General features: G+C 46.5%; 1 protein-coding gene across 1 annotated transcript in view; it reads left to right on the top strand.

Annotated features, from left to right (window-relative positions):
* SLC26A7 (solute carrier family 26 member 7) overlaps positions 1–26,522 on the top strand; it is a 121,229-nt gene that overhangs the window by 28,942 nt on the left and 65,765 nt on the right. Inside the window, exons 4-8 of the mRNA XM_056522347.1 lie at positions 7,173–7,337; positions 8,331–8,483; positions 11,134–11,216; positions 13,328–13,475; positions 15,363–15,476. Of these exons, the coding sequence (XP_056378322.1) occupies positions 7,173–7,337; positions 8,331–8,483; positions 11,134–11,216; positions 13,328–13,475; positions 15,363–15,476 (663 nt within the window). The remainder of the gene's footprint in view (positions 1–7,172; positions 7,338–8,330; positions 8,484–11,133; positions 11,217–13,327; positions 13,476–15,362; positions 15,477–26,522) is intronic.

The raw sequence follows: 26,522 nt of genomic DNA, 5'->3' as shown, positions 1-26,522 counted from the left end.
TCATTTCTCCTCCAAAAACGCTCCTGTCTTGCGCCACAGGAGATTTCCCACAATTGTTGCATCATCTTTTCAGAAGAAGAAGAGGGGGGTAATGGTTGCCTTTGGCAACAAGATAGCGACGACCATTCACACACAAATAGTTGACCCTTTTAGTCGTTATATTATAATTGTGGGCACGTTTGACAATGTTGACTATACTATAGTAAACCTATACGCCCCCAATATTCGCCAGGGCCAATTTTTACGTCGGCTTATGCGTAAGGTAGCTACGGTACGTAGGGGTGCTTTAGTCGTCTGCGGGATTTTAATACGGTTGCCTCGCCCTTGCTTGACTGCTCCTCCCCTGAGACGAGGCGATCCTTTTCCTTATCGGGTTTGCTTGCAGACAATGATTTGTTTAACATCTGGCGGCTGCAGCATGCGTCCGAACGAGACTACACCCATTGTTCGGCAAGATTTCGTACATATTCTAGGATTGATCTAATTCTAGTCGATCAAAGTCTCATTGAACGGGTGGTCTCTTCATGCATCGGACAAATTACATGGTCGGACCATGCGTCGGTCTCCATTATTGTCAAAGGAGACTTGTCAAAACGCTCTGACTTTGTGTGGAGAGCGAACACCCACCTGATTGCACATACCTCCCACTCTGAGCGACTGTTGACTTCCCTAACAGATTATTTCCTACTAAATAATACCCCTGACGTAGGGACCCTGACAATCTGGATGGCACACAAGGCTGTGATTAGAGGCTCTTTCATTCAAATGGGGGCTACGTTGAAAAAACAAAGGACTCTGGCATTGCAAGAATCCCTTCATAAAATAGCTGCTTTGGAGGCCATCCAGAAATCCCGATATTCTGCTGATTCTGACTTACATCTACGCACTGAGCGTTTACACCTCAGAACGCTGTTGTTGCGCGACTATGAGAAAACCCTTAAACCCTCAAAACTGTCTTTCTACTTGCATGATAATAAACCCGGCTCTCTCTTAGCTAGAAAATTGAAACGCGCTTTTTACAAACAACGAATTCCTCTGATTAAACATCCCAAAACCCAAGCCCCCATGCTATCACCTCGACAGATTGCCAATGCCTTCAGGGATTATTATGAGTCCCTCTATAACCTCAAGGATGACCATCAGTGCCCCCAGCCCTCCCAGACTTCCATTAATTCCTTTCTCTCCTCCCTCACACTTCCTACACTCTCCCCAGACGCACTCTCGCTTCTCAACACACCCATTCAAGCACAGGAAATTACAGACGCCGTACGATCCCTGCCCTCTAATAAATCTCCAGGCCCTGATGGTCTCCCGAACGAATATTACAAACGCTTTCTCCCTATCTTACTGCCCCATCTCTTACCTGTATTCAATGACGCTATGACGACTAGTACTCTTCCCTCTGACATGTTGGACGCTCTGATTACGACTATCCCCAAACCAGGTAAATCGACAGACTTGACCTCTAACTACCGTCCTATTTCACTGCTGAACACCGACGTTAAACTATATGCCAAAATATTAGCCACGCGCTTAAGTTACTACTTACCTTCTCTGATAGGTAGAGACCAGGTGGGGTTTGTTAGGGGGCGTCAGGCTCCGGACAACACTAGAAGGATGATCTCCATTCTGCAACATTGTGAACTACACCAGCTCCCGACTATATTCCTTACCCTCGACGCTGAAAAAGCATTCGACAGGGTGAACTGGCAATATACATTTGCGGCGTTAAGAGCCTTTGGCTTTGACAGACCCATACTGACGGCTATCCAGGCATTATACTCCAACCCTGTTGCCAGTGTATTTACCAACGGAGCCCGCTCTGACCGGTTCACCCTGTCGAATGGAACGCGTCAGGGCTGTCCACTGTCGCCACTGGTTTTCCTTTTGAAGATCGAACCTCTAACCCATGCTATACGCTCCCAACCTGACATAACGGGAGTCCGTATTGGAAATAGGGAACATAAGCTGGCGTTGTTTGCTGATGACATAATTCTGACCTTGACGGACCCGACTACTTCCCTGACAGCCCTCTTTCAGACTTTAACCCTCTTTGGCTCTGTCTCCTACTATAAACTAAACGTTTCCAAATCCCAGGCCCTCCCCATCAGTGTCCCCCCGGCTCTCCTTACGGTCCTACGCCCTCTGTTCCCCCTCGACTGGCAACAGCATTCTATCTCATATTTGGGCATCCACCTTACTTCCCCTTCCACCTCACTCTTCCAGGCTAATTTCCCCCCGATGCTACCCTCCCTAGAGTCTTCCATCGCACACTATAAAACGCAAATGTTGTCCTGGCTTGGCAGTCTAGCTACATTTAAAATGCTACTGCTCCCCAAACTACTATACCTTTTCTGCACACTTCCCATTAGGATCCCCCCTTCCTTCTTTGATTCTGTTAACAAACTCCTCGACAGTTTCATATGGACGTCGGGCCGCCCTAGGGTTTCCAGGAGGGTTATGACCCACCATAGACAAGCGGGGGGACTGGGAAGGCCAGACATTGCAGACTACTATCGGGCCGCGATTTTAGACCAAATGCAACATTGGTGGTCGGGTAATCAGGAAAAGTTGTGGGTGACTTTGGAACAATCATATAGTCAAGAATGCTCTCTACAATCTAGGATGTTAGCTCCACTGTCACGTAAGACATTACTCCGCACCCCTTTGACAGCGATCACGACCTCGGATAATATTTGGAGAACTAGCATACAATCCTTTCCGAACCGCACCACTTGCCCCACATCTGTCGTTCCCATTGAACACCTTTCGCTCCTCATACCTAACCTAGACCTGTCTTCTTGGAAGGCAGCGGGTATTCACACTGTCAGAGACCTCTTAGATGACCACAACACAGTACATTTCCCGACGATCAAAGATAGGTTTCATGTTCCACAAAGCGACTTTTATAAGGGGCTTCAAATTAGGAGCCTGCTAGCGACTGGTCTGTTAGACCGTATGAAGCTACCGGCAAGATTACTCAGTTTCCTGTGTTCACAGAGAGGGTCATGTAGAGGCATCTCCTTCTTCTATGATTTACTTAGTGATAAACTAACCATAGCTGACTTTCCTTATATGCTTAAATGGGAACGGGACCTGAAATGCACTATTTCTTCTGATCAATGGCGCTCAGCCTTTCAACAGCTTACCTCTATATTCAGGAATGTGACTCATCAAGAATCCGTCCTTAAAAGTATCCATAGATGGTACTACACCCCCTACAGGCTACATAAAATTGATCCTGCTTGCTCCGCCCAGTGCTGGAGAGGATGTGGGGAGGTGGGCACAATAATGCATGTTCTCTGGGACTGCCCATCCATAAAACCTGTTTGGAGGGGCATTGAGCTGGTTCTATCTAGAATGTTAGGCCTCCCGATCAGCGTTCCCCCTACCACTGCAATTCTCTTAATAGATTTAGAGGAATTCCCTTACTCTGTCAGAACTGTGTTAGCGCACCTATGTATGTCTACTAAATTGTTCATTACCCGTAAATGGAAGACACCCTCTCCCCCAACCCTCTACGCTCCTCGATATGCTGTTTGTTATTTTTGTACCTCAATAAACAAGTTTTTACCTGCCTTCCTGGTGCTGGACATCTTCCGTTTTCTCCCCCAACCCTGTCCGAAATCCTTCACTATGTAAACCACACCTGTGAATTGGAGCGCACATTTGCTCTCTCTCGCCAGAGGGATGTGAAATTTTTGAAGGCCTGGGACATTTGGATACACAGCCCGCACTATGTTCCCCCTATCTAACCATGCGACTTTCTTCCATCTACCATCTGTGCTTTCCTCTTCTTCTTCTTTCCCGTTCTGTCTTTTTTTTTTTCCCCTCTCTTTCTCTCCCCTGAGGGGCCATGCCTGTGAAAATTAGTCCACTGCACATCCAGAGTAACTTATTATGCCACTAACTCTCTGACTGACTTAAATGTCTGTGTCTCTTGATTCTCCTTGATCCTCGAAGATGTATTTTTGCAAGCTCTTTTTTTCATTTTTTTCCCTCTTTGTACCTAGTGGCACTGCTCTGGTGCTCTCTGAGGATAATATCATTGTTTACTGTTATGTTCCCTGTTATACGGTTGGTTCGATGTGATTATACTTTTCAAACGGTATCTGTTATGTTCACCTTTTTCCTAAAATAATAAAACTATTTAAAATTAAAAAAAAAAAGTTCTGTGGACCGATGAGGATAAAATTGAACTTTTTGGCCGGAATGAGCAAAGGTATGTTTGAAGAAGAAGGGGAACAGAATTTAATGAAAAGAACATCTGTCCAACTGTTAAAGGGGTATTCCAGGCCAAAACTTGTTTTTATATATCAACTGGCTCCGGAATGTTAAACAGATTTGTAAATTACTTCTATTAAAAAATCTTAATCCTTCCAATAGTTATTAGCTTCTGAAGTTGAGTTGTTGTTTTCTGTCTAACTGCTCTCTGATGAGATGACTTACGTCCCGGGAGCTGTGCAGTTCCTATGGAGATATTCTCCCATCATGCACAGCTCCCGGTACGTGACATCATCATTGAGCAGTTAGACAGAAAACTTCAGAAGCTAATAACTATTGGAAGGATTAAGATTTTTTAATAGAAGTAATTTACAAATCTGTTTAACTTTCCGAAGCCAGTTGATATATATAAAAAAAGGTTTTTCCTGGAATACCCCTTTAAGCATGGGGGTGGATCAATCATGCTTTGGGGTTGTATTGCAGCCAGTGGCACAGGGAACATCTCCCAAGTAGAAGGAAAAATGGATTCAATAAAATTTCAGGAAATTTTGGATGCTAACTTGATGCCATCTGTGAAAAAGCTGAAGTTAAAGAGAGGATGGCTTCTACAAATGGATAATGATCCTAAACACACCTCGAAATCCACGGGGATTACATCAAGAGGCGTAAACTGAAGGTTTTGCCATGTGCTTCACAATCTCCTGACCTCAACATAAAAGAGCAGTGCGTGACAGACAGCCCAGAAATCTCAAAGAACTGGAAGACTTTTGTAAGGAAGAATGGGCAAAGATACCTCAAACAAGAATTGAAAGACTCTTGGCTGGCTACAAAAAGCATTTACAAGCTGTGATACTTGTCAAAGGGGGCAGTACAAGATATTAACTCTGCAGGGTACTCAAACTTTTGCAGACGCCATTTTTTTTTCTGTTTTTTTTTAATTGATTTTTTATAACATACAGTAAACAGTAGTTGTAGTGTGAGAGACGAAGGATGAGTCAGATGCAGCTGCCCTCTCCGACGTAGCAAAATAAAAATAAAAATGATAGTAACAAAAAGTAAGTGCAAATGTAAAGTATACGTATCAATATCTTAATCAGGGGAATAAGGTTAACGGTCTGTGGTATAGTAGAAGGACTTGAAGAATTTTGTATCAGACAGTGAAAAGAGGGGGGGGAGGGGCTGTTTTCTGTTATTTTGAAAGTGTAAATGATGGAAATAAAATCTAACTTTTGTTGACATATTATAAGAATGTCTAATCTGTAATTTGATGCCTTTTGGAGATTTTTCCATTTTTCCTTGGCTTCTTTATGCACATTAATACAAATTTTTAACTGCGGTGCCCAAACTTTTGATCCCCACTGTAGGTCAGGAGTATGCCCCCCCCAAGTATACCTCCAATGTGTTGTTCTGACATACTGCTTCAAAGCCATACAGTAGCACACATTGGGCTTTGGCCACAATGCAAAGACAATACAAAAAATTATACACTATGAGACTGTATAGGAAAGGGCAGACTTTTTTTTTAATTTTTTTATTAATAAAATGATATTTCCCCCAAAATAGGGTCATTGAAAATTACAACCTGTCCCACAACTATGTCAACAGAAGTATAAATAAATGACATTTCTGCATCTAGAAATGCTTTGAACCATTCCCCAGTTAATTCCTGCCTATATTATTCTTCTCACAAGGAAATGCACTAGGTCTATAAGCATAACTAGATATTGACCTGCTACAAATAAAAGAGTTTATAAAGGGAAAGAGAGTGATTAGATAAGAGAAAGGACAGGACACAGAACAGAGGACATTGAGGGCTATAAGTGAGACTGCTGGAACAAATACGGTGTATATTCTAGGTATTTCAAAAGTCTCAATAACATAAAAAAATATATAATAAGTGTAAGTGGCAAACATGAATTACAAATAATGCAGCAACATTAGCAGAGCATTGCTAAAAACATAGTAAATGTTACAAGAAAAAGGATAAGGGTAGGCAGGTTCATGTGAGAAGAAGCATTTTTCTACACATAAGGTTAAAGGGGTTCTCCAGCCCCAAGACATCTCATCCCCTATTCCAAGGATGGGGGATAAGATGTCTGAACGCGGGGTCCCATCGCTGGGGACCCTCGCAATCTTGCATTCGGCACCCACCTCTTTGAGCTGTACGCCTCGCTGCCAGCTCACAAACTGCCGGGTGCCGACCACAGGGCCGGAGCATCCTGACGTTATGACTCCGCCCTGTGTGACATCACCCCCGCCCCCACTATGCAAGTCTATGGGAGAATGTCAATCACATGTTTAATATTTCCAAATGTTTCATGTGGAATCCATTGTTACAAATGAAAAATGATTATTATGGGGACATTTTAATAAGGGCTTGTCAGAGGGAGCGAACTGGTGTCTCATCCAGAATGGTTTAAGGAACAGTTTCAATGTTCTCTATTTTCTTTGCTATGGTTAAGATTTAAAGGGGTATTCCCGATTTACCAAATTTTTTAATATTTTTCTGAGGATGCGGTAAAACAAAAAATTGATACTCACCTACCCTATTCTTCCACAGCTCCCGTTCCAGCACCTTCTTGTCTGCCACTCTTTACCACTTGTTGTATCTCAGTAGGACCTGCCCATGCTGCAAACGCCCGCAGTACGTCACCTCAGTCTGTGATTGGCTGAGCAGGTGAGTCCTGCTAAGACGTCTTGTCTAAAAAGCAGGAACAAGTGGTGACCAGCAGTAGGCTAGAAGGTGCTGGAATAGGAGCTGTGGGTAAGTGTCACTTATTTTTATTTTTGCCATGCCCCCAGTAAAATACCAAAAATGTTGCGAACCAGGACCACCCCTTTAACGTTTTCCTTAAAAGAATGCCTGACACACTATTCCAAGAGCACACTTCAATAGAGATTGTAATACATATGTTACTAAGATGCTGACGGTACTCTCTTTATCACAGATGTCTTTGTTTTTGTTAAATTTGGGCTGTGCAACCATCCTGTTATCAGAACCCGTAGTTAGTGCAATGACAACGGGCGCAGCCACTCATGTGGTGACATCACAAGTAAAGTTCCTGCTAGGGATGAAGATGCCTTATATATCGGGACCTTTAGGAATGTTTAATGTAAGTGAAGTATATTTTTATTGGTGTTGTCATCCTTTCCTCAGCAGGTTAATGGAGTTAAGAGGATCCCCTATGTTTTTGTACAAAGATGCCTCTTTTAGCTGATATCATAATTATTATGTAATTGTTAAAAATATGAAATACTTATATTACTTAAAGCAGCAATAAAAATATTTTAAAAGTGGTCAGACTGGCTTTAAAAAACAAATAAGGGCCACTCACTTGCCTGATTTTCTGCTGCTGTCATTCTGATGGTACCCAGGTCCTGTTGTTCTCCACTTCATGGTCCTCGTCTCGACACACAGGCAATGTCCACATTTTCTTGTGTCAGGATGGAGACAGGAAGTGGAGATCATTAAGGTTTCAATGCTAAGGAATTCGGCTGGTGAGTTAGGTTGCTGTGTATTAGAACAAGCTGACAAACAAGACAATGCCTCCATCCAGTAGTTTGAACCCCCCCCTCCCCCCCCCCTCCCCAAAAAAATAAATAAATCATCACTTCTGGGGTGCACGTTTCTCAGTGTTATGGGAAATGTGTGGCTACTGAGTAATCATCCATGCAGCGCTCACCGCAGGATACTCGATCTGCAAGGTCAGTATTGGGCCATCCAATAGGACCCTAACCATTTTTTTAAAAATCTGTATCGCGGCTAAAAAAAACTTTAATTTAATTCTGAAATTTGTGCATATTTAAAAAAACAAAACAAAAAAAACCTAAAATACAATTTCCTTATGTCAGTCCTGTTATTGGTCCACCTACATTTATACCTATGTCAATCTGACACAATTATGAAATATTTGACTGCCTTGCCAGCCAGTTGGTCATAGAACCAGCTGCCATAGAAAAGAGCTGCCATTTTTACATTGAAGACATCCACATATGCCCTCCTGACTCATTTGCAAGGCGAGGATTCCTACTCTGTCCAATGTGTGTGTATGTCGTTTAATTTAATTTCTTTCCCCAGTAATAATGTGGATTTTTTTTTTTTGCAGATTTATATCTATGTATTTAAAAACATCAGTCAGGTTCATATAGGAGCTTTGATCTTCTCTATCCTCTCCCTTGTGGTGCTGATTCTGACCAAAGAGCTTAATGAAAAGTTCAAGAGTAAAATCAGATTTATAATCCCCATTGACCTGACACTGGTGAGTCCTGTCTGGTGTGTATTGAAATAAGAACAAATTCTGTAACTGCGTAATATGTTTTCAGAGGCAAATACATTTCATGTGTAGTATCCATGTACTACAAGTATCTACAAAGGGCAAGTTTTTAGTACAGAATATAGTTGTAACTGTTGGGGTGGCATTCACATTTTTAGAATTCAAGTAGAGAAAGACATGGTCGCACATCCACAATATGTATTTACATAAATTAACAGGTTGTTAGTATACATTTTGATCAAAAAGTTCTAGCCCACTCGCCACGTCAAGGCCACATATTTAGAGTGGGTCCCTAACGTCCCTAGCATAAGATGGCGTAGCACTGGGCGGCGACCACCACTGCGGCAATACCAGTATCCACAGGGGGGACGACCCACTGGCAGAGCAGCCCAATGCCACTCAAACCAGTCTCTGAGCTGTGCTCCCCACAGACACGGCACCACGGCAGCAACGGACGCCGCACAGCACCACACCAGTGTGAACAGGTTGTAAAAGCTCAATTATCATGTGCTCCCAGTCAAACTGGGAGACTGCTAGAAAAGAAAAGGCCCTTTTGTAGCTACCTGCTACTTAATATAGGGTTGGGCTGAGGGGGTGAGGCGGAGTGCTGACCAATAAAAAAGAAGGGATAGAAAACACAATGTGAATTCAAGTAGAGAAAGACATGGTCGCACATCCACAATATGTATGTTGATCTACTCACTTCTCAGCATAAATTCTAAAACTAACAGGTTGTTAGTATACATTTTGATCAAAAAGTACAAGCCCACTCGCCACGTCAAGGCCACCTATTTAGAGTGGGTCCCTAACGTCCCTAGCATAAAATGGCGTAGCACTGGGCGGCGACCACCACTGCCCTGACACCAATGCCCACAGGGGGAACGACCCACTGGCAGAGCAGCCCAATGCCACTCAAACCAGTCTCTGGGCCACGCTCCCCACAGACACGGCACCACGGCAGCAACGGACGCCGCACAGCACCACACCAGTGTGAACAGGTTGTAAAAGCTCAATTATCATGTGCTCCCAGTCAAACTGGGAGACTGCTAGAAAAGAAAAGGCCCTTTTGTAGCTACCTGCTACTTAATATAGGGTTGGGCTGAGGGGGTGAGGCGGAGTACTGACCAATAAAAAAGAAGGGATAGAAAACACAATGTGAATTCAAGTAGAGAAAGACATGGTCGCACATCCACAATATGTATTTTGATCTACTCACTTCTCAGCATAAATTCTAAAACTAACAGGTTGTTAGTATACATTTTGATCAAAAAGTACAAGCCCACTCGCCACGTCAAGGCCACCTATTTAGAGTGGGTCCCTAACGTCCCTAGCATAAAATGGCGTAGCACTGGGCGGCGACCACCACTGCCCTGACACCAATGCCCACAGGGGGAACGACCCACTGGCAGAGCAGCCCAATGCCACTCAAACCAGTCTCTGGGCCACGCTCCCCACAGACACGGCGCCACCGCAGCAACGGACGGCACACAGCACCAGACCAGTGTGAACAGGGTGTAAAAGTTCACTTTACCATGTGCTCCCAGTCAAACTGGGAGACTGCTAGAAAAGAAAAGGCCCTTGTGTAGCTACCTGCTACTTAATGTAGGGTTGGGCTGAGGGGTTGGGGCTGAGTGCTGACCAATAAAAAAAGAAGGGATAGAAAACAGTGTGAATTCAAGTAGAGAGAGACATGGTCGCACATCCACAATATGTATTTCGACCTACTTGCTTCTCAGCATAAATTCCTGTCTGGGAGCACATGGTAGGTTTCACACTGGTGTAGTTCTCTGTGGCGGCCATGGTTTCTGTGATGCTTTGTCTGTGGGGTGGTGTGGCCCAGAGCCAGGGGCTTGGTCGGGCAGCAGTGGTTGGGCAGCCTGTCCACTGGGTCATTCCCCCTGTGGGCATGGTGTCTTGGAGACTGTGGTCACCGCCCGGTGCTACGCCAGTGTTAAGTTAGGGACCCACTCTGACTAGGTGTCCTTGACGTGGCGAGTGGGCTTGTACTTTATGTTCAAAATGTATACTAACAACCTGTTAGCATTTTAAATTATGCTGAGAAGCAAGTAGATCAAAATACAAATGGTGGATGTGTGGCTATTTGTGATTCACATTTTTAGCTTTTAGTCCCCCTGACCTGGTTACAGTGGCCATATAAGTGATGGGAGCCACGGTAGAAAATGTAAAGAAGAAGAGCATAGTGATGTACTGAGAGAGTAGTGGATGCATGGAAGAACTTACCTGCAGAAGTGGTTGCAGCAAATACAGTGAAGGAGTTTAAGCATGCATGGGATAGGCATAAGGATGTCCTTATATAAGATAGGGCCAGGGACTATTGATAGGATTCAGATTATTGGGAAGACTAGATGAGCTGGTAAATTCTTATCTGCCGACACATTCTATGTTTCTATGCTGTCTTCTTTCATCACTAAATGGGTGGCAAACCAGGGTGGGTGGCAGTGGGACAACGGCCTCTTTACAACAGCAACAATGGATTATGGCAACTGGATTATGGCAATGTTTTCCTTGGTTTGGTGAACCAGCTGTTGTTTTAACAACCAGTACGTCTGAAACGGGGAGAAGCGGCTATATTCTAATCTGACACTTATTGTTATAAGATCTGTTTATCCCACAGATTATCTCATCCTCTCTTGCCTGTTATTTTGCTGATATGCCTAAAACGCATGAACTTGATGTTGTCGGACATATTCCAAAAGGGTAATTTGTCTTCCTTTAATTGAAATCTATTTATTTTGGAAAACTGACCAAACTGATAACTTTTTCATTAGGTAGGGTCACATGTGTGATTGTTCTGCGTATTTGCTGCTTCATATTTTTCTACCCAATGATGTCAATGAGTAGGAAAATATGCAGCAGCAAATACGCAGCACAATGCAGTACGCGTGACCCTACCCTTAAAGTGTGAGTACAATGTTGTTGATGCGACAGGATACACTTTCAAAACTCCCAGCAACTCTGTATCTCACTGTTAAAGAAAACGGTATCAGGCTTTACTTTATTTTATTAATTATATTGGGGGAAATTTTTCAAAGATTGGCATTTCTCTGCACCAGTCTTTAGGAAAACTCCGGCTAAGGCTTCCTGATGAATCGGGCGTTCTCTATGCAGTGCTTTGAAATCTACATCACAAACTGATGACTTGTGCAAAATTGCTTTAGAATTCTACACCTTAAAATAGGTGTACCAGCAAAATACATCCCCAGTTATGTTTTCCATAATCACGACATGTCATGTGACCTTTATGGCCAACTGCAATTTGATGTAATGTCCCTATGGAAAACCTGTGTTGTATCATCTGTATAGACAACACATTACGATTCACAGAAACAAGAACGGGAGCCTTGGAAATCCCTTATTTCATAAATGGAACTATATAAGTGGTCTCCAAGGAGTGTACCCCCAGCTGATGCAAAACTACAACTTTAAGCACATCTGTACAACCTTTGGCTGTCTGGGAATGCTGGGAGTTGTAGAAATAAAAAGCATTAAAAACATGTGATATAGTAAAGTAAGAATTGTGCCTAGTGTCACTGTTGGAAATTCATAGGATCTTGACCCAGGAGTTCTCTAGAGTTGAAAAAAATAAGGAAAATCATTATTTAAAATCCCCATAGCAAATTCTCATAGCAAACCTCTCCTGTTCTGGACAGTTCCTGAAACAGACAGAGGTGGCAGCAGAGAGCAGAGATGCCAGACTGGAAAGAACTGCTCAACTTCTTCTGGAGCATACAGCAGCTTATAAGCACTGGAACGCTAAGGATTTTTGTATAGAAGTAATTTACAAATCTGTATAACTTTCTGGAACCAGTTGATTTGCTAACATTTTTTCCCTCCGAAATACTTCTTTAAAGGGGTATTCCGGTGGAAATTTTTTTTTTTCAAATCAACTGGTTCCAGAAAGTTAAACAGATTTGTAAATTTCTTCTAGTAAAAAATCTTAATCCTTCCAGTACTTATCAGCTGCTGTATACTACACAGGAAGTTGTATTGTTCTTTCAAGTCTGACCACAGTGCTCTGACCACACCTCTGTCCTTGTCAGGAACTTTCCAGAGAAGGAGAAAATCCCCATAGCAAACCTCTTCTGCTCCTGACAGTTCCTGGCACAGAAAAAGGTGTCAGCAGAGAGTACTGGAAAAATCTGTTTAACTTTCTGGCACCAGTGGATTTGAAAAAAAATTTCCACTGGAGTACCCCTTTAACTATAGAAACTGCAGAGCTAGCGTGAGCATTTTTTTTAAAGGAGTAGTATAGTCAAAATGATCTTTATCCCATTGTGCCCGAACTGCAAAAAAAGAAAACAAATCGTTCCCCTGTTGGGCCGCTATAGCTGTTCGGTCCTTCGGTCCGGTCTTCCTCCTTCTTTCGTCACACTGCGGTCAGCATATCACCGGCCGCAGAGATGTCCCGCCTGGGCTGGTGATAGGCTGAGTGTAGTGTCATGTAAGGAGCCTTGGCCCCGCCTTCTCCCTGCTGCCCGGGCTCTTTACATGACTCTGTGCTCATCCTATTTCTGGCCGAGGCGGGACATCGCTGCGGCCGGGGATACGTTGACCGCAGTGTGACAATCCGTGCACACGGAAGAGGGAAGAAGACCGGACCGGAGGACCAAACAGCTATAGCGGTGCAACGGGGGAAAGGAGAAAGGGGAATTATTGTCTGTTTTATTTTTTTTTGCAGCCCGGGCACAACGGGATGAAGAAAATTTTGACTACTACTCCTTGAGGTGAATTCTTTTAGGTTTTATTCTTGAAGACTGAGTTGAAGGCTCTTTTCTATAGCAAGGATGTTTTTTGTCTTTCGTTTTCAGAATCCCCCTCCCGCAGGCACCACCAATGGATACCCTCCAGCATGTTGTTGTGGAAGCATTTGGGGTGGCCTTGGTTGGATATGCTGTATCTATATTTCTTGCTTACAACTCATCCAAGAAGTTTAAATACCCTGTTTGTGAAAATCAGGTAAACCCGTTTTATTAAAGTGATATGTTACTCTAGGTTTAATTTCATCCACTAGTCGGGAAATGACAGTGCTGATATCTTGGTTCAATTCATGACAGTTCTAGCACAGAGCTGCAGAATAATATGGAATATCAGAAATCTTATAGCGTCATCCTCTCAAATATTTATCTACAGGATATGATCCCGCTCTCATCTCCTAAATTAAAGTGTACCCGTCAGATCCAAGAAACATTTTTTTTTTTATATATCACTCAGTACCTAATCCTGACCATGTACATCTAATTTTTATGTGTCTAGCACCTTTATTTATTTTTTTTATTACATTTTTAATTTAGCTCACAAGTCTGAATTCCTCTCAAATGGAGGAGGCGTGGCCTCACTGTGCAGGTCTCCGCCCCTCCCTCAGTATGCTGTCTGCTCACATCTCCCCTAGCATTAGCAAAGCTACAACTCCCAGCTTGTCCTCACTGACAGTAGCGGGACACAAGATGACAGTGGGAGGATCTTTCCTCCAGCTGTGAGCCCTGCGTTCACAGCTGTCAATCAAGGAAGGGTGTCCATGACGTAGGTGATGACGCATGGACACAGCAGGACTAATATGTGTCCAAGCAGGCAGGGGGGGGGGCAGTTGTTTGACTGGCTTTTTCAGTATGAAATACTGAACATTTTCTAATGAAAGCAATTGTAAAACCTATTGGTTTATATATACTTTACAACATATCAAACGTTTTTATATCTGACAGTGCCCATTTAAGGTCTGTCGGTCCAGCCTTGTCTAACCACATCCAGACAGGCTAAACAGTGGTGTGGCCCGGATTAGCTGAGTTCAATGTGTTACCCTGTTTCCTTAACTGCAATTTACTTCAATGGAAGTTACAAAAACAATGAAACACAGTGAGCTCAGCTTTTTCCATAATCTGGGCTGCCCCTATGTTTATACTCTGTAGTAGGCTTGTCAGACAGGACAGATGTTGGGGTTATACCATAAATGTCCTGTTAATATGCTGTATGTCTAAGATTGGAATAACCATTTAATCAGCAAACTGGTTCATCCAGAATAAGTATATAAAAGTGTATAAAACAAGCGTTTCCCAGGGAGGGTGCCTTCATCTTCACTATGGCTAATAACAATACATTAGTAAGTTGCTTTATTATACTTTTTGGCACCATACACAGGTTGCTTCTTTCGCTGGACAACCCCTTTAACCTTACATGTACCACATAAAAAATAGCAATACACTCCAGCTACAACTAGCATGCCTTTCCATAAACAATGAGCAATGAGAATTAAGTAGAATGTATGGTATTAGCACTGAATATTGGGGGACATTTATCATTGTTTGCTTTGATAAGCAAGTTCTGAAAGCATTTCTTTTTGCTTTAGTTTTGCTTATGTGCTGCATATGTATCATACTATCACAGGGAGTTGATAAATTTGGAGCACATAAACAAAACAAAAAAGTTGTACCTGTGACTTTTTTGCGACTTTTTTGTGACTTTTAAAATTTGCTCACGTACAGACCTGGAGTAAACTTGCAACTTTTTGCGACTTGCAAGTGGTTTGCGCCTTTTTTTCTTTTTGCCTATGTGCTACATCATAAATATGTGACCACTACAAATTGAAAACTGCAAATTGCTTAGATAAGGCTGTTTGCAACTTCTTCAAAAGTCGCACAAAAAAATTCTTAGTACACCTGCGACTTTTTGTGCGCCCGGAGTAAGAAAAAAAAAAGTCTCTAAATACCTTGATAAATGTCCCCATTAAGTATCTAGGATATTATCATCCATCTCCACTGATTTGTTTATAGGATATATATTAGAATATTTTGAATAGGAGCTATATATTGATGGAAAATAAAAATGTGTTTTCACTGATGTCTCTTTCAGGAACTCTTTGCTCATGGTCTCAGCAATATCATTCCATCATTTTTCTTTTGCATTCCAAATTCAGGAGCCCCAGTCCGTACTTTTCTATTATATGGCACTGGATCGAAAACCCAGGTCAGCATCCTGCATTATTATTGTTGTGTAGAAAATGTACAGATAATGTACTTCTAGTCAGGCATGCTCAGTTGCTTATTTCTCCTCACATACAGTGAATAAGCAACCAATATGAAAATACACATTGGCCAGGATAAGGTAGATATACATTATGTACGGCTATAGCTGTCTAATTTACAGTCTGAAACACTAAATTCACATGGCAGGGAAGGGGGGAGGATATCATTCACAATAACGCTGAATGCTATGTGAGGAGAGAAGAGATAACTTCTCATCATAAATGACTCACTATGCAGCACAGGAATGAGCATCTGCACTAATGACTGCTGGGAAATGAAGTGCAATGCAAATAATGTAACAGGCATGGAGGAGAGGATAAAAAGAAAGCATTATTTTTTATAGGCAGCCATTTACTTTCATTCAACCTAACAAAATATTATGTTTGCTGTGCAAAACCTCTTTAAAGGGGTATTCCAGCATACAAAAAAAAATAAAAAAAAATACAAAATATAATACTGGGGCTGCATAAAAATAGACAAAGCTATACATACCTACCACTGCAGCTCCAGGTCTACTGCTTTCCATCCCCCAGCACTCGTCTTTCGTCCTACTTCTGAGATACGTGCTCGGAGAAGGACCTGCACGCTTAGCCAGTCACTGGCCATAGTGGTGTCCCTTCCCACTCATTGATTGGCTAAGCTGACAGGTCCTGCCAATGCACAGCATTGTCTACTAACTCAGAAATTAGTCTGCAAACTGAAATTCTGCCTTGTGAATAGACCCTTAGGCTAGGTTCACACTGCAGAATTTCTGGGCAGAATTTCTGCCGGAGATCGAGCCGGCGGCGCTAGGACCGAGCAGACTGCATTGCTGCTCCTATAGACTGCAATGCATTTCTGGGTGGATATTTTGGGAGATCTGCTCAGAAATGCATTGCCATCTATGGGGACGGCAATGTAGTCTGCGCGGTCCTAGTGCCGCTGACTCGATCTCCGGCAGAAATTCAGCCCAGAAATTCCACAGTGTGAACCTAGCCTTAGGTTCCAGCAAGCTTGCACTTATACCTGTCACATCTACATTTGCCGATAGAAGCTGCCGAGGCTCTTTAAGGCTAATATTATTTATACGCTGTGGTTTATACCAATCTGCAAACCTTTCAAACTGACTTCGGCCTCCATATTTAAAATTCATGTTCAAAATTATATAGATAACTCAGGTTTTCCCTCCTTACATATTGAGCCGGTTGATGGTTTAGAACAGGGGTACTCAACTATTTTTAGTGAGGGTCCGCTTTTCCAGGTCTGCCATCCGGTGAAGGTCCAAGCTAAACGATAAGACCTGGTTCACACCTAGTGGCCGCCAGAAATAGTCGCTGCCTGTTGTAGAACATAATTAGAACTTAATAAGGCATATTTATTCTCCAACTGCCACACACTGTGCCCCTGGTATAATACTGTCACATACTGTGCCCCTGAATACATAACTGCCACATACCGTGCCCCTGGTATAATACTGTGACACACTGTGCACCTGAATATAATACAGTATCCAGAAAGAAAAAGAAACACGCAAAACAGCGCACACACATAAATATCAAAAAAAGTACTCTTTATTAATACATGAATCAAAAAGACAGACAAGGTTCTTAAAAACATTTAAAACAGGCCTAAAGCAGCCAAAGCACAAAACAGGGTGAGCTCCCTCAACAAAGGGATCCCCACCCAGGGCACATGCCTATTACAGTACATCAATATCGTCCCTATGTCATGCAAATAAGCTACCGCATAACACTAAATTCATCACAACAGCCCATATACAACCTGTATTTTCATGTAGCAAGTAGTGGTGAAGTGACACAGGACGGTTAATGGAGGTGTTAATGGAGATGTTACCAGGCAAGTGCCCCCCTAAAGACCCTTATATAATACTGCCACATGCTGTATACCTAAATAGAATGCTGTTAAACACTGTGCCCCTGATATAATACTGCCACACACCGTGCCCCTGAGTATAAGTGTCACGATTCGGCTTACAGGTTGTGGATCCACTGTGTCAGCGAGGGATTGGCGTGGACCGTGCCGGTGGACCGGTTCTAAGTGGCTACTGGTGTTCACCAGAGCCCGCCGCAAAGCGGGATGGTCTTGCTGCGGCGGTAGCAACCAGGTCGTATCCACTAGCAACGGCTCAACCTCGCTGACTGCTGAGAAGGCGTGGGACAGAAGGACTAGGCAGAGGCAAGGTCAGACGTAGCAGAAGGTCGGGGCAGGCGGCAAGATTCGTAGTCAATATGGATAGCAGGAGATCAGGTAACACAGGCTTGGACAACACTAAACGCTTTCACTGGCACAAGGCAACAAGATTCGGCAAGGAAGTGCAGGGGAAGTGAGGTGATATAGCCAGGGAGCAGGTGGAAGCTAATCAGGCTAATTGGGCCAGGCACCAATCATTGGTGCACTGGCCCTTTAAGTCTCAGAGAGCTGGCGCGCGCGCGCCCTAGAGAGCACATGACAGCCGGGGACCGGGACGGGTAAGTGACTTGGGATGCGATTCGCGAGTGGGCGCGTCCTGCTATGCGAATCGCATCCCCGCCAGCAATGTCAGTGCAGCGCTCCCGGTCAGCGGGTCTGACCGGGGCGCTGCAGGGAGAGAGATGCCGTGAGCTCTCCGGGGAGGAGCAGGGACCCGGAGCGCTCGGCGTAACAGTACCCCCCCCTTAGGTCTCCCCCTTTCTTTGGCCGGCAACTGCTTCCCATGGGACGAGGACACCGGGAGTGATTGTAGGGTTTCCTCAAAGGCAGGTAGTACAGCAGGAGTGGGAATGGGGAGGGAGGGCAGAGGGTGAAGCTTGGCACGGGGCAGGGTGACACTAGGACGGGGGCCATGAGGAGGCAAGGCACAGTCCTGATAAGCCTTGGGGGGACCAGGTGTAGGAGGAGGCACTGAGGCTTGCCTGACGGGACTGGGAGGGGGGGAGAGGCATTTCTTGTGGCAAGCAGAGTCCCAGTTCTTGATCTCCCCGGTGGTCCAGTCAAGGGTGGGAGAATGAAGCTGGAGCCATGGCAGACCGAGGAGGACCTCAGAAGTGCAGTTGGGAAGGACGAAAAATTCAATCATTTCGTGATGGGGTCCAATGCACATTAAGAGGGGTTTTGTGCGGTAACGCACGGTGCAATCCAATCTAACTCCGTTGACCGCGGAAATGTAGAGCGGCTTGACGAGACGGGTCACCGGGATGCAGAACTTATTCACCAAAGAATCCAGAATAAAATTCCCAGAGGCACCAGAGTCCAAGCAGGCCACGGCTGAGAGGGAGGAGTTGGCAGAAGGAGAAATCCGCACGGGCACCGTGAGACGTGGAGAAGCAGACTTCGAACCAAGAGACGCCACACCCACGTGAGCTGGGTGCGTGCGTGCGTTTCCTAGACGTGGAGGACGAATAGGGCAATCCACCAAGAAATGTTCGGTACTGGCACAGTACAGACAAAGATTTTCTTCCCTACGGCGATTCCTCTCTTCCTGGGTCAGGCGAGACCGATCCACTTGCATGGCCTCCTCGGCGGGAGGCCCAGGCGTAGATTGCAAAGGATACTGTGGGAGAGGTGCCCAGAGATCTAGGTCTTTTTCCTGGCGGAGCTCCTGGTGTCTCTCAGAAAAACGCATGTCAATGCGGGTGGCCAAATGGATAAGTTCTTGCAGGTTGGCAGGAATCACTCGTGCGGCAAGTACATCCTTGATATTACTGGATAGGCCTTTTTTAAAGGTCGCGCAGAGAGCCTCGTTATTCCAAGATAATTCGGAAGCGAGAGTACGAAATTGGATGGCGTACTCGCCTACTGAAGAATTACCCTGGACCAGGTTCAGCAGGGCAGTCTCGGCAGAAGAAGCTCGGGCTGGTTCCTCGAAGACACTACGGACTTCAGCGAAGAAGGACTGGACTGTGGCTGTGGCAGGATCATTGCGGTCCCAGAGCGGTGTGGCCCAAGACAAGGCCTTTCCAGAAAGAAGGCTTACTACGAACGCCACCTTAGACCGTTCTGTAGGAAATAGGTCCGACAACATCTCCATATGCAGGGAACATTGAGACAAAAATCCATGGCAGAGTCTAGAGTCCCCATCAAATTTGTCCGGCAGGGACAAGCGGAGGCTAGGAGCGGCCACTCGCTGCGGAGGAGGTGCAGGAGCTGGCGGAGGAGATGGTTGCTGCTGTAGCAGTGGCAGAAATTGCTGTAACGTGGCGGTCAACTGCGACAGCTGCTGTCCTTGTTGGGCAATTTGCTGCGATTGCTGAGCGACCACCGTGGTAAGGTCAGCGAGACTTGGCAGCGGCATCTCAGCGGGATCCATGGCCGGATCTACTGTCACGATTCGGCTTACAGGTTGTGGATCCACTGTCTCAGCGAGGGATTGGCGTGGACCGTGCCCGTGGACCGGTTCTAAGTGGCTACTGGTGTTCACCAGAGCCTGCCGCAAAGCGGGATGGTCTTGCTGCGGCGGTAGCAACCAGGTCATATCCACTAGCAACGGCTCAACCTCGCTGACTGCTGAGAAGGCGTGGGACAGAAGGACTAGGCAGAGGCAAGGTCAGACGTAGCAGAAGGTCGGGGCAGGCGGCAAGGTTCGTAGTCAATATGGATAGCAGGAGATCAGGTAACACAGGCTTGGACAACACTAAACGCTTTCACTGGCACAAGGCAACAAGATCCGGCAAGGAAGTGCAGGGGAAGTGAGGTGATATAGCCAGGGAGCAGGTGGAAGCTAATCAGGCTAATTGGGCCAGGCACCAATCATTGGTGCACTGGCCCTTTAAGTCTCAGAGAGCTGGCGCGCGCGCCCTAGAGAGCAGAGCCGCGCGCGCCAGCACCTGACAGCCGGGGACCGGGACGGGTAAGTGACTTGGGATGCGATTCGCGAGCGCTATGCGAATCGCATCCCCGCCAGCAATGTCAGTGCAGCGCTCCTGGTCAGCGGGTCTGACCGGGGCGCTGCAGGGAGAGAGACGCCGTGAGCGCTCCGGGGAGGAGCAGGGACCCGGAGCGCTCGGCGTAACAATAAGACTGCATTCACACTTTTTCATGTTTTCACTGTACGGGTGCTGAATCTGACTGGGGGAGAGGAAAACCAGGCGCTCCCATACCCCATGTTTTCACTGTACGGGTGCTGAATCTGACTGGGGGAGAGGAAAACCAGGCGCTCCCATACCCCATATTCCTGCTACTTTTCTAAGTAGCAGGAATACCTTCTGGCCAGTAAAGTATCCTGGGCACGAGGACACAAGAAGTATCCCATTTGACATTAATGACATATGACATTTGTATGGACATTGTGGTTGTGTTACAGTCCTAATGTACATGACTTTTATGTGTACTGATGACTATGTGTAGTACAAGACTTTACTGTTTACTGTACATGATGCTGGTGATGGGGTGAAATGTTGCTTCTCCCGATTGGTTCAGGACAACCCCTGTAAGAAAACTACCAGACATCAAAAAATACTTTACGCTATGACTTTTGTTGTACAACAACTTATATACATTTTATTAGACCATAATGGTTATAATGCAGGACCATAAACATTTCAGTACAAGACCGTAACCCTTATATTTTTTTGCTATTATGTACAAGAAAAAAAAAAAACATTACTTTATAATATACACGACTGTCCATGTATTGCTAAGCAGTCCGAATACACTATAGAGTTCATTAGTGTAACGGAACTGGATGTGGATCCTCAACCTGTGTGGCTGATGATTCAGACCGTATCGGGTAGCGGAGTCTAAGGTGCCACTGAACTTCACCAGAGCCCGCCGCAAGGCAGGATGGGCTTGCTGCGGCAGGCGACACCCAGGCGCTACCCCAGACACGGCTCTACCACACAGGTAACTGGGCAAGGCGAGGTACCGAAGGAGGAGGCTGTAGCATAGGCGGCAAAGGTTCGTATTCAAAAAACATAGCAGGAAGGTCTTGATACACGGGTATGGCAAAACAGGCAATAGGGAATGCTTTCTCTCAAGCAATAGGAAGATCCGCCAGGTTACTTATAATGTGCTGTCAGGTGCTTTTACTAATTATGGGTGTACTGGCGCTTTAAATTTCAAAGCTCCGGCATGCATGCGCCCCAAGTTGAGAGAGTGAGAGAGCTGCAGGAGCGGGACGAGATGAGTGACAGGCCGGGATTCGCATGCGGGCGCGTCCCACGTTGCGAATACAGGCCCCGCCGGCGGGACACGGGGACACTGCGCTCACGGTTAGCAGACCGAAGATAGAGTAAATTCTTGTGATCCGTGTGGATGGTTATTGGATGCACTGAGCCCTCTAAGAGATGTCGCCATTCTTCCAAGGCCAACTTAATAGCCAGAAGCTCACGATCTCCTATAGTATAATTTCTCTCAGCTGGAGAGAAAGTCTTAGAGAAAAATCCGCAAGTCACAGTCCTGCCCTTGGAAGAGCTTTGTGTCAAGACTGCACCTGCACCAACTGAAGATGCATCCACCTCCAAAGTAAATGGCTTGTCCGGATCCGGTCTTGACAACACTGAAGCAAAAGCAAAGGCAGACTTTATGTGCTTGAAGGCTTCCTCGGCCTCTGGAGTCCAGACCTTTGGATTGGCAGTTTTCTTGGTAAGAGACGCGATGGGGGCAACCAAGTATGTGTTACGCCGAGCGCTCCGGGTCCCCGCTCCTCCCCGGAGCGCTCGCTACACTCTTCTCACTACAGCGCTCCGGTCGGATCCACTGACCCGGGGCGCTGCGATACCGCCTCCAGCCGGGATGCGATGCGCGATGCGGGTAGTGCCCGCTCGCGATGCGCACCCCGGCTCCCGTACCTGACTCGCTCCCCGTCAGTCCTGTCCCGGCGCGCGCGGCCCCGCTCCCTAGGGCGCGCGCGCGCCGGGTCTTTGCGATTTAAAGGGCCACTGCGCCGCTGATTGGCGCAGTGGTTCCAATTAGTGTTATCACCTGTGCACTTCCCTATATCACCTCACTTCCCCTGCACTTCCTTGCCGGATCTTGTTGCCATCGTGCCAGTGAAAGCGTTTCTTTGTGTGTTCCCAGCCTGTGTTCCAGACCTCCTGCCGTTGCCCCTGACTACGATCCTTGCTGCCTGCCCCGACCTTCTGCTACGTCCGACCTTGCTTCTGTCTACTCCCTTGTACCGCGCCTATCTTCAGCAGCCAGAGAGGTTGAGCCGTTGCTAGTGGATACGACCTGGTCACTACCGCCGCAGCAAGACCATCCCGCTTTGCGGCGGGCTCTGGTGAAAACCAGTAGTGACTTAGAACCGATCCACTAGCACGGTCCACGCCAATCCCTCTCTGGCACAGAGGATCCACTACCTGCCAGCCGGCATCGTGACAGTAGATCCGGCCATGGATCCCGCTGAAGTTCCTCTGCCAGTTGTCGCTGACCTCACCACGGTGGTCGCCCAGCAGTCACAACAGATAGCGCAACAAGGCCAACAGCTGTCTCAACTGACCGTGATGCTACAGCAGCTACTACCACAGCTTCAGCAATCATCTCCTCCGCCAGCTCCTGCACCTCCTCCGCAGCGAGTGGCCGCTTCTGGACTACGACTATCCTTGCCGGATAAATTTGATGGGGACTCTAAATTTTGCCGTGGCTTCCTTTCCCAATGTTCATTGCACTTGGAGATGATGTCGGACCAGTTTCCCACTGAAAGGTGTCACGATGCCGGCTGGCAGGTAGTGGATCCTCTGTGCCAGAGAGGGATTGGCGTGGACCGTGCTAGTGGACCGGTTCTAAGCCACTACTGGTTTTCACCAGAGCCCGCCGCAAAGCGGGATGGTCTTGCTGCGGCGGTAGTGACCAGGTCGTATCCACTAGCAACGGCTCACCTCTCTGGCTGCTGAAGATAGGCGCGGTACAGGGGAGTAGGCAAAAGCAAGGTCGGACGTAGCAGAAGGTCGGGGCAGGCAGCAAGGATCGTAGTCAGGGGCAACGGCAGAAGGTCTGGAAACACAGGCAAGGAACACACAAGGAACGCTTTCACTGGCACTAAGGCAACAAGATCCGGCAAGGGAGTGCAGGGGAAGTGAGGTGATATAGGGAAGTGCACAGGTGAACACACTAATTGGGACCACTGCGCCAATCAGCGGCGCAGTGGCCCTTTAAATCGCAGAGACCCGGCGCGCGCGCGCCCTAGGGAGCGGGGCCGCGCGCGCCGGGACAGAACAGACGGAAAGCGAGTCAGGTAGGGGAGCCGGGGTGCGCATCGCGAGCGGGCGCTACCCGCATCGCGAATCGCATCCCGGCTGGCAGCGGAATCGCAGCGCCCCGGGTCAGAGGACGTGACCGGAGCGCTGCCGCGGGGAGAGTGAAGCGAGCGCTCCGGGGAGGAGCGGGGACCCGGAGCGCTCGGCGTAACAGTACCCCCCCCCTTGGGTCTCCCCCTCTTCTTAGAGCCTGAGAACCTGAGGAGCAGACTTTTGTCTAGGATGTTGTCCTCAGGTTCCCAGGATCTCTCTTCAGGACCACAACCCTCCCAGTCCACTAAAAAAAAATTTTTTCCTCTGACCTTTTTGGCAGCTAAAATTTCTTTGACCGAGAAGATGTCCGAGGAGCCAGAAACAGGAGTGGGAGGAACAGATTTGGGAGAAAAACGGTTGAGGATGAGTGGTTTGAGAAGAGAGACGTGAAAGGCATTAGGGATACGAAGAGAGGGAGGAAGAAGAAGTTTATAAGAGACAGGATTAATTTGACACAAAATTTTGAAAGGACCAAGATAGCGTGGTCCCAACTTGTAGCTAGGGACACGGAAGCGGACATATTTAGCGGAGAGCCATACCTTGTCTCCAGGGGAAAAAACGGGGGGAGCTCTTCTTTTCTTATCCGCGAACTTCTTCATGCGTGATGAAGCCTGTAAGAGAGAATTTTGGGTCTCTCTCCATATGATGGAAAGGTCACGAGAAATTTCATCCACAGCGGGCAGACCAGAGGGCAAGGGAGTAGGGAGGGGGGGAAGAGGGTGACGGCCGTACACCACGAAAAATGGGGATTTGGAGGAAGACTCAGAGACCCTGAAGTTATACGAGAATTCAGCCCATGGGAGGAGATCTGCCCAGTCATCCTGGCGGGAGGAAACAAAATGTCGCAAATAATCACCCAAGATCTGGTTAATCCTTTCTACTTGTCCATTGGACTGGGGATGATATGCAGAAGAAAAATTTAATTTAATCTTGAGTTGTTTACAGAGAGCCCTCCAGAATTTAGACACGAATTGGACGCCTCTATCCGAGACAATCTGCGTAGGCAACCCGTGAAGACGAAAAATGTGTACAAAAAATTGTTTAGCCAACTGAGGCGCAGAAGGAAGACCAGGAAGAGGGATGAAATGTGCCATTTTGGAGAATCGATCAACGACCACCCAAATAACAGTGTTGCCACGGGAAGGGGGTAAATCAGTAATAAAATCCATACCAATCAGAGACCAAGGCTGTTCGGGGACAGGCAGAGGATGAAGAAAACCAGCGGGCTTCTGGCGAGGAGTCTTATCCCGGGCACAGATAGTGCAGGCTCGCACAAAGTCCACAACATCCGTCTCCAGAGTCGGCCACCAATAGAAGCGGGAGATGAGTTGCACAGATTTCTTGATACCCGCATGACCTGCGAGATGGGAGGAGTGACCCCATTTGAGGATTCCGAGGCGTTGGCGAGGAGAAACAAAGGTCTTTCCTGGAGGAGTCTGCCTGATGGAGGCAGGAGAAGTGGAGATCAGGCAGTCAGGTGGAATGATGTGTTGCGGAGAGAGTTCAACTTCTGAGGCATCCGAGGAACGAGAGAGAGCATCGGCCCTAATGTTCTTATCGGCAGGACGAAAGTGAATCTCAAAATTAAATCGGGCAAAGAACAGAGACCACCGGGCCTGGCGAGGATTCAGCCGTTGGGCAGACTGGAGGTAGGAGAGGTTCTTGTGGTCGGTGTAGATAATAACAGGAGAACTTGATCCCTCCAGCAGATGCCTCCATTCCTCAAGTGCTAATTTAATGGCTAGAAGCTCTCGATCCCCGATGGAGTAGTTCCTCTCCGCTGGAGAGAAGGTCCTAGAGAAAAAACCACAAGTGACAGCATGCCCGGAAGAATTTTTTTGTAGAAGAACAGCTCCAGCTCCCACTGAGGAGGCATCAACCTCCAATAGGAAGGGTTTGGAAGGGTCAGGTCTGGAGAGGACGGGAGCCGAAGAAAAGGCAGACTTGAGTCGTTTAAAGGCGTCTTCTGCTTGAGGAGGCCAGGACTTGGGATCAGCATTTTTTTTGGTTAAAGCCACGATAGGAGCCACAATGGTAGAAAAATGTGGAATAAATTGCCTGTAATAATTGGCGAACCCCAAAAAGCGTTGGATAGCACGGAGTCCGGAGGGGCGTGGCCAATCTAAGACGGCAGAGAGTTTGTCTGGATCCATCTGTAGTCCCTGGCCAGAGACCAAATATCCTAGAAAAGGAAGAGATTGGCATTCAAACAGACATTTCTCAATTTTGGCATAGAGTTGGTTGTCACGAAGTCTCTGAAGAACCATACGGACATGCTGGCGGTGTTCTTCTAGATTGGCAGAAAAAATTAGGATATCGTCCAGATATACAACAACACAGGAGTATAACAGATCACGAAAAATTTCATTGACAAAGTCTTGGAAGACGGCAGGGGCGTTGCACAGTCCAAAGGGCATGACCAGATACTCAAAGTGTCCATCTCTGGTGTTAAATGCCGTTTTCCACTCGTCCCCCTCTCTGATGCGGATGAGGTTATAGGCGCCTCTTAAGTCCAATTTAGTGAAGATGTGGGCACCTTGGAGGCGATCAAAGAGTTCAGAGATGAGGGGTAAGGGGTAGCGGTTCTTAACCGTGATTTTATTAAGACCGCGGTAGTCAATGCAAGGACGTAGGGAGCCATCTTTTTTGGACACAAAGGAGAGGAGGATTTACGGATAAAGCCCTTTTTTAGATTCTCCTGGACGTATTCGGACATGGCAAGAGTCTCTGGGGCAGAGAGAGGATAAATTCTGCCCCGGGGTGGAGTAGTGCCCGGGAGGAGG

Source organism: Hyla sarda, chromosome 5 (genome assembly GCF_029499605.1).
Source record: "Hyla sarda isolate aHylSar1 chromosome 5, aHylSar1.hap1, whole genome shotgun sequence".
Classification (NCBI taxonomy): Eukaryota; Metazoa; Chordata; class Amphibia; order Anura; family Hylidae; genus Hyla; species Hyla sarda.
Note: the sequence above shows the minus strand (reverse complement) of the source record. Positions and strands in the feature narration are given on the sequence as shown.